Raw genomic sequence first — 8,238 nt, 5'->3', positions numbered from 1 at the left:
ATATGCTCTGAAGTGATAAAAAATGAAAAAATAAACAACTCTCAATTTTCCTAAGAAATCCAGATCTATACTAACAATACAATAACCATAATTTAACTTTCTCTATTAGGAGTGCCCAATACGCCAACATGCAATTCTGTGACAAAGACAAGAATAAGGAAAAGAAAACCCAGTGCCTATGGAAATCGAGATCGAAAAATTTAATGATTTAAAAATAGCCTTTATATACAAGATGGGGAAGAGAGTAATACAGATTGAAATTTTGGTTTTGAAAACGTGAAATGTCACCACTTAGAACAAGTCTGTCATCTCCTAAGAAACACACATTATACAATGAACTCTATAGGGACACCTTTCAACTCCTTCTGCTGAGTTCGTTTTCAGAAATCTCCTTTCTCCCCACATGCTTGCTTCTCATATAATGATACATTTTAATCATCTCTTGACGGAACGGAACTTGGAGAACTACAATAATGGTTGTTTCGAAAAGCACCTTCTGTGATGTTTCGCTGATTTTTTTCACACTTAGATCACACATTCTTTTCTCTAAAATCTTTTCCTGTTCCAATGATTTGGTTGTTTAAAACAAGCAAGCTTAATTAAGTCAAGGCATATACTGCAAGTAAAAACGTTTTCAAATAGGCTAGATGAGAGCCATTAATAAGAACTGGACTGAAAGCCTATAGATAACATGCTTCCTGACTTGTTAATATGTGAATACATTTACCCACTAGGTAGGAAGTATTTCATTTGCCCCAAGACCAATCTGATGGCTCGTGGGTATGTCTATGCTCTGCCAACACCAGCAGGTGTAACAGGACAGACTATGGAATGGGAGCTGTTACACAGCGTGTAACAGGTGTCCTGTTGGTGGTGGGCTGTATGCACAGGCTCATGGGCCAGACAGAATTGTAAAGACTGGATGGACTGCGTGTCGGGTCAGCAGCTGCATGTTTTAAGGAAGGTGCAAGATCGAGCAATGAATTCTCTTAGAACAGGATGTGGCCTGGTGGCTCTAACCTTTAAGTGACCAAAGAACTGGGCGGTTTTCTCCAGGTTATGGAGGTAGTAGCACCTAAGTGAACGTTGAGAGTCAGAAGGCCCTCCACTTACAACCGGCAGGTGGAACCATCCCATCTTTTTGTGGACAATGGCAGTCTGATGTGTCTTTATGAATTCCTGCTGCAAATAATATGGTTTTTGGAAATCTAAAAACACCCCTTGGAAAACCTCATGGCCAAGTCACTCATAAATGCAGATGATCAAAAAGCCCTGGGGAAAACTTTTGCTTTCCTTTTATTGCGATGTCCTCTCCGTGTTGAAACAACCTAGCCCTAACTGGGGATATGGCCTCTACACACTTCTAAAATATCAGTGCTTGGGTTAACATATACTTCCTGAAACTTCTCTCTTATTTATACATATATATATATACATATATATATATGTATATATATATACTTCTCTCTTTTATAAAAGGGCTTTTTCAATCACAAGTGAGGCATTTTGCCACAATGGGCCCAAGACAGTCAGTTTTGAAAGGGGTTTCCAAACAAGAACAAATCGTGCCACGCCTTGTTGTTGGAAGGTGAACACTTACACGCATACTGTGCTTCCCAGACTTGGAAGTGACAGGCTCAGGATAATCGCTAATATACGTAGAGCAATATTACAACTAACTGGTATGTTTTCTAAAAAAAAAAAAAAAAAAAAGCAGCATTAGGACGTGCTTACTAAGGTGCTTCTTCATTCATGTTTTCTAATGGAATGTATTGGACAAACAGCTACAAACGGACACCAATACACAGGCATACACACGCACGTGGACCAGTTTCTGTACAGTTTATGCCTTAGATGCTTCTGTGTTTACATAAGAACCACACAGGAAAAAAAAAAAAATTCCCCCTCTAGCTCCCTGAATTTCTGAATGTTGTCTAACCCATAAAATGTTAAAATAGTTCATTTTCATATAAAATTATCTACAAAAATAGATAACATTTACAAAAACCAGATAGCATTTCCAGTTTTCCTTAGTAGCGCACTCAGTCCCCGCTTTCCCTCCTTCTCCTCTCAGAAGGTGGCCATCTCCAGCAAAGAACGCTTGAAGAGCTGGGCGTTCCTGGACAGGTCTGTCACTTGGTGCACCATCTCCTGCAGGGCCGTGGTGCTGGGGTAATGGAGGGCCGCCATCTTGGTCGCCATCACGATCGTCTTGAGCTGCTCGCAGAGCTGGTTGCTGGAGTTCATCACTTTGTTGCGAATGTCCTGGGCCGCAACCTGCCTTGTCAGCGTGTCCCCAATGAACACCAGTTTGTGTGCGCTCAGGATGACAAATTTGCTGTGGGCCACGAAGATGCGGGGCGGCTGGGCCGAGCTGACGCAGCTGAAGAGGGCGTCGATGGCGTTGAGGAGGGAGATGTAATGGGTCTCGCACTGGTCGTAGTAGAAGCAGAGCAGCTGCCGATCCTGAGCGCCCACGCTGCTGTTTGTGGTCGGGAGGCTCTGAGAAGGCTTCCACTTGGAGATGTCGTTCTCCACGGGCTTGGTGATTTCTTGTTCCAACAACTGGAACTGACTTAGCTGCAAGTGAGAGACAAGCAGATTTCCTGAAGGGGAAGGCAGTGTGCTGTCCTGGAAATTAACCAGGGCTTGGAGTTCAGGGACAGGGATTTCAATCCCTAATAAGTGGCAAGTGCCTATTAGATGGGACGCTTTGCTTTCCTAAACTGTAAAATGTAGAGGTTGAGAAAGAGGATCGCTAAGGAATCCTTCAGCTCAGGCCCCTGTGGTTGGGTATTGGTCTCTTCTGCCCTAAGGCTGGAAGTCAGCTAGCTTTTATACTCAGCTCTGTTACCTGCACCTTTATGAAAGTTCCATGAGTTAACATTTACAAAGTGCTTAGAGTGGTGTTTGGTCTATCCTCGTTTCTATGTAAATGTTTATTGAACGTTGAGTGGAGGCGAAGGAAAATCAAATGGAGGGATCTCTTTATCAAGTAAATCACTGACAGTTGGCTCCTTCTCTGGGAAAGCCTTGACTCTGTCCCTTCCAGACTCTTAGATAAATGACCATCCATGACCCCTTTCTGTTTCTCCTACTCTTTCAGTCAAGATTTGTAAATGTTATTATGCAGCACTACGGGAGAGACTAGCGCCTATAAATACATGTGCAGTGTGGAAAAGAGCATCTCTGAGGGAATCTGAATGCTAATTGTTCATCAGAGCACTTAGCCACCCAGAGCTGTTGAAAGAAAAGAACCTCTCAAGCAGTCAGACTCAATGAGTGTTAGCTTTCTTCTTTCCTTACTGCTCCCGGCTGGTGTATTATTTAAACTGCAGTTATAATAGTCTCATGCTATTCCACCAAATCTCAGGGGAGACCCTTCTTTTGCAGGTAATGACTACCTATGACCTGAGCTTAGGACTCCATGATCTTCTGCTCCAAGATAGAGCTCAGTCAGAATAGGGATAACCTCATCCAGTTTCTCCCCCAAGAAATGCACAGTGAGCTTTCCTTTTCAACAGAATCTGCTTTCTTCTTAGAAATTACTACAGTTTCAACAAGTTCCCTAAAGCCCTGCAGTCCTACTTGGCCAAATGCCAAAGCAGACATAAACAGATACAGGGTGATGTTTGAAGACATTTTGCTTATGCTTTTGCAAATATGTTCATAAATATATCATCTTATTAGATGGAGAGGTGGGGGAATTTTCTCATTTTATATAGAAGTAACTGAAGTTCAGGGAGATTAAATGACTTGCCTAAGGTCACAGTTGGCTGGTCAAAAAGCAAGGATTAGAACTCTGGTTTCCTGGGGCACCTGGGTGACTCAGTCAGTTAAGCAACAAACTCTTGATTTCAGCTCAGGTCATGATCTCAGGGGTGTAAGATGGAGCCCCTCATTGGGCTCCACATTCAGTGCGGAGTCTGCTTGAGATTCTCTCTCTCCTTCTCCATCTGCCCCTCCCTCCACCCCACTCACACTCTTTCGCTATCTCTCTTAAAAAAAAATAAAAAAATAAAATATCTTTAAAAAAGAAAAAAAGGAACTCTGGTTTCCTGAGTGCAATGTGACAGTTCGTGTCTCTGCATGCCATTTCAACTTAAAAGGCATGTAAGTCCTCAATCCATTACTCTATTTTTATGCCCTGTACCAGCAATACTCAACATTATCAGCCCCACTCATGCCCAACTCTTGAGTGAACCTGCCTTGCCCAAATCCCTTGTTTGAGGGCTTGGATATATTTTGAACACATTTGATCTTGCCCTCATTCTCTTAGATTGGACCAAGAACAGCCAAGCCATATGCTTGTGTTGTAGGAGATAGATAGATAGATAGATAGATAGATAGATAGATGATAGATAGAGATGGCCCAATCAGACTCTCTCTTTCTCTCTCTCTCTCTTTTTTTTTTTAGGAATTTGATGAACCACAGTAAGGAGCTATCAGCAGCTGAGGATGCTGAGATGAAAAGCCATCTGTGGAAAGGACTTTGAATGGCCATTTATGGGTTCTGTAAAGTTCAATGGGAGCCAAATGAGTAGATAAGCAGAGGAAACTGTCAGACAATAGAGGAGAAGAAAGCAGATTTAGAGAAAAGGAAGTACAAGAAGGAGAGAGAATTTACAGTCCTGGCTCTCATCGGACTTGACTGTATCTGCATTTTCTCTTCCTGCATTCCCCTACTATGGCCTTACTATAAAACCTGTTTGCTTGGGCTAGCTTGACTGGGTCTTGCTTCTTGAGACCAACAGCCTTAACCTAAAGAGTCCTAACATGTTAGATGTACAGAAGTAGCTGGAAAAATGGCTGTTTAGACATAATCCAGGCACACCAGCTGGATTGCTAAAGCTATAAACTTTCTCTTTGTTCTTATCCCCTATTATAAGCCTTGGAGCTTATTATTATTTTTAAAGATTTATTTATTTATTTATTTGAGAGAGAGAGTGGGGGGAGGGGCAGTGGGAGAGAGGGGTGGAGAGAGAGAGAGCAAGAGAGGGAAAGAGAAGCAGACTCCCCACTGAGCGTGAAGCCAGATGGACTTGAGGCTCGATCCCATGACCCTGAGATCATGACCTGAGCTGAAATCAAGAGTCAGACACTCAACCAACTGAGCCACCCAGGCACCCCAGAGCTTATAATTTTTTTAAAAGATTTATTTATTTGAGAGAGAGAGAGAGCATTCGGAGCGGAGCAGAGGGAGAGGGAGAGAGAATCCCAAGCAGATTCCACACTGAGCATGGAGCCACGGAGCCAACATGGGGCTCGATCTCAGGACCCTGAGAGCATGACCTGAGCCAAAACCAAGAGTCGGGACACTTGATCAATTGAGCCACTCAGGCACCCTGAGCCTTGGAGCTTATTTATGCCCAAGAATGCTGGAAGGACCAAAATCATGATCTTCTGAAGGGCTACCTTCCTTATGAAGCGGGAAACCTGCAATACTAGGTAGGTTTTGTCCTGGTTGAACTTACCTGATGATGCTCCAGCTGCATCTTGTTCTGTTTGATGATATTTTCTTTTTCCAGCAGCTCTTTCTGTTGCCTCTCAAACTCCTCTTTCCCCTGTTGTTTTTCAACATAAAGAAAACATTACATCACCCCTGTGGTTCACTTGTGCTAACACTTTCATTGACAAATGTGTAAATACCCTCTAGTTTTCCATTGCCTTGGCCCTGTTAGGCCCTGTTAGGCCCTATGAACGCCAGTCAGGGATGGCGCACTCTCCTGCCAGACTTCCAGAATCCCCGCATAGGGCAGGGCTGGAAACTAAAATCCGTTTCCACGTGGGGTACCACCATCTCGCTCCACTTTACCATTTTGGGAGATCCACGCTCCCCTTCAAACCTCCTTACACAGTACTATTTCTCAGGGTTCTTCTCTAACAGATTATATGCAAACCCATAAACCTCCTAACACAGGTCTAAATGGGGTCCACACTGCACTCCTGGTTTCTTCGTATCATCTACAACTCTAGACCAAACCAGTATTTCCCAATATGCAGAGCTGAACCACCCTCCAGGGGAATGGTGAATGCCCCTATGACCTCTCTCCCACACCTTTCCTTAGCAGTGGGGGGTGGGAGGTGGGGCTCAGTTCTCTCCCTTGCCAGGTCTCCTGTATGCACGGGAACTGTAGTTAGTTCAACAGTTCTTAGGATGATCCATCCCTCTCAGTCAAATGGAAGGAATGGCCGAGGAAGATAGCACAACAAATTCTGAATAATGGATCTTGGTCAAATGTTTGAATTCCCCAAAGTGAAAGGGATCCCAGGTCAACGTGGTGGAATTTCCACTCTTAGGAGGCAGACTGTGCCTGCCCAATTCCCCATGTGCTGGTGACGTTCTAGGTCAACTGACAAATGCCCAGTGTTCCTCAAGGTAAGCCTGAGGTGGGGTGAAGTTTTTCTGTAAGTAATCAAACACACAAACACACGCGTTGTAGGGCTGAAGGGACTTGAGAATTTCTCTAGTCTAGAGTTTTCATTTTTTTTTTTAACAGTGCCTCCCTCCTTCTTCAAATAAAATACCATGCAGAACTCTATCATAAAATGCAAATAGAGGTGGAGCTGGTGTGATTATCTGAAGACCCACGTTCCTACCTGGGGAGTCCCTTCCTACTTGGCATATCAATGAATCACTCCAACCCCGTGCTCCATTCACTTTGCAAATGAAGAAATGACGGCCCCAGGAGGTTCGCGAAGTCGATCACACAGTTAGTGTCAGGAAAAGGTCTAGAACTGATTACTCAGCACTCTCAGGCCAGCGTTCTTCCTACTGTACAATGTCGCCTCCCTCTATGAGCTATGGATTCTGCTCTTGAACCGTTAACAATGTCGCCTCTGGCAGTCCAGCCTACCAGCCGTACGCGTGTCAGTCCCAGGCTCCCTGAATGCGAACATAGGCGCTTTATGAACCTGGTTTCCTTACCTGTAGGTGGACGTAGTCATAATCATCCATCCAGCTCCTTTCAGAGCCGTCACTGCTGCTACAGTCAGGAGGCTGGTCCTTGCCCAGGCTTGGGGGCAGTGGCTTGTGGAGGGCCTGGGCCTTGTGGTCCCCAGGATGTAGCAGCTGCATCTGCAATGCAGGATGTGGGTACTCCGTGGAGTTCATGATGTTCTCGGACCCACTCTTCACAGGCGAGCTGCCAGGGCCCGGTCTAAAGAGGGCCTCTGCGTTGGTGTTGATGGTTGTGGTGAGCTGCTTGGCATCATCGGGCACTGTCTTTGCCACCATCACAAACCGGTCCAGGTCATCACACTTGTTCTGGGGCTTGTTGACGGCCAGAATATTCAGGGACCAGCTGCACTCATTTAAGTCGTGGCTGGTCTGGCTCAGGATCTGGTGGGAGTCTTCCATTCTTTGGAGTTCCCGCTTCATTTTGTTGTGGAGGATGAGTTCGGGGAGGCAGGAAGCATTTGCTACAGCTCCCTTGGCAAAATGGAGGTAGTCCCTCACGAACAGCTCCACCTTGTCCACGGACGTGCGGATCTCGTTGATGTGTCGTTCCATGTATCCGTAACACCGCCAGTCTGTGGTCACCAGCGCCATGAGGCTGGAGACGCCCATCTCCAGGGTCTGCTGGAGCCGGTGAAGCCTCTCGATGGCTGTGTCTGGATCCAGCAAGAGCCTTTTGTCCTGAGATGGGGAGGCCGACAACGAAGATTCCTTGGAGGTGGTGGAAGATGTGGACATGTTGCTCCTGGTGCTGCCCGTGCTGGAGAAAGATAACCGGTTGATACCATCGACCACGTCCTGAGAGCCTTTGGCATCTGGGGGGTTGTGCAGAGGGACGTCATACACACCGTCTCTTTCTTCAGGGTTTGCTTTCTCACTGGTTTCTGTTGGCGGCTCCAGAAACTGAACCCCTCGCGGGATGTCGTAGGCATCGTTCTGGGGACCCAGGGACTGTCCCAGCTGTGAGGGCGGGTGGTTCAGCGAGACACTTTGGTGTCTTCGTGTCTCCAGGTCAGCGGCTCCCGGAGCATCACAGTTATATTTTATGTGAAGGTCCTTCCCCATCGGCTTGGAGCTGGTTGGGGGGATGTCATAGATGCCCTCGGGTCTGACGTCCAGCCTTCCAGCTTGTCTCACTGGAGGGGGGAAATCATACTCTTTTTCCCTAAGCCCTGCCTCATCTCGGCAAGCAGAGGGTGGGATGGCATATACCTGAAAAGCAAGTAGAAAAGGAGCTGTTATTTATTCAGCTGGCTCATGCGAACGTGCAGAAACTGAAA

The 8,238-nt window shown here is 45.8% G+C and overlaps 1 protein-coding gene across 4 annotated transcripts in view; it reads right to left on the bottom strand.

Moving 5' to 3' along the window:
• Positions 1 to 1,827: 1,827 nt before the first annotated feature.
• NEDD9 (neural precursor cell expressed, developmentally down-regulated 9) overlaps positions 1,828 to 8,238 on the bottom strand; it is a 201,637-nt gene continuing 195,226 nt past the window's right edge. For all 4 annotated transcript variants that reach the window (XM_081827678.1, XM_081827677.1, XM_006738038.3 and 1 more), the window contains 3 exons: positions 6,929 to 8,170; positions 5,475 to 5,564; positions 1,828 to 2,580 (listed from right to left, as the gene is read on the bottom strand). In XM_081827678.1, the coding sequence (XP_081683804.1) occupies positions 2,071 to 2,580; positions 5,475 to 5,564; positions 6,929 to 8,170 (1,842 nt within the window). In that variant the 3' untranslated portion in view covers positions 1,828 to 2,070. The remainder of the gene's footprint in view (positions 2,581 to 5,474; positions 5,565 to 6,928; positions 8,171 to 8,238) is intronic.

This window comes from Leptonychotes weddellii, chromosome 8, assembly GCF_054177405.1.
Source record: "Leptonychotes weddellii isolate Sample4059 chromosome 8, ASM5417740v2, whole genome shotgun sequence".
In the NCBI taxonomy this organism is placed as follows: domain Eukaryota; kingdom Metazoa; phylum Chordata; class Mammalia; order Carnivora; family Phocidae; genus Leptonychotes; species Leptonychotes weddellii.
Note: the sequence above shows the minus strand (reverse complement) of the source record. Positions and strands in the feature narration are given on the sequence as shown.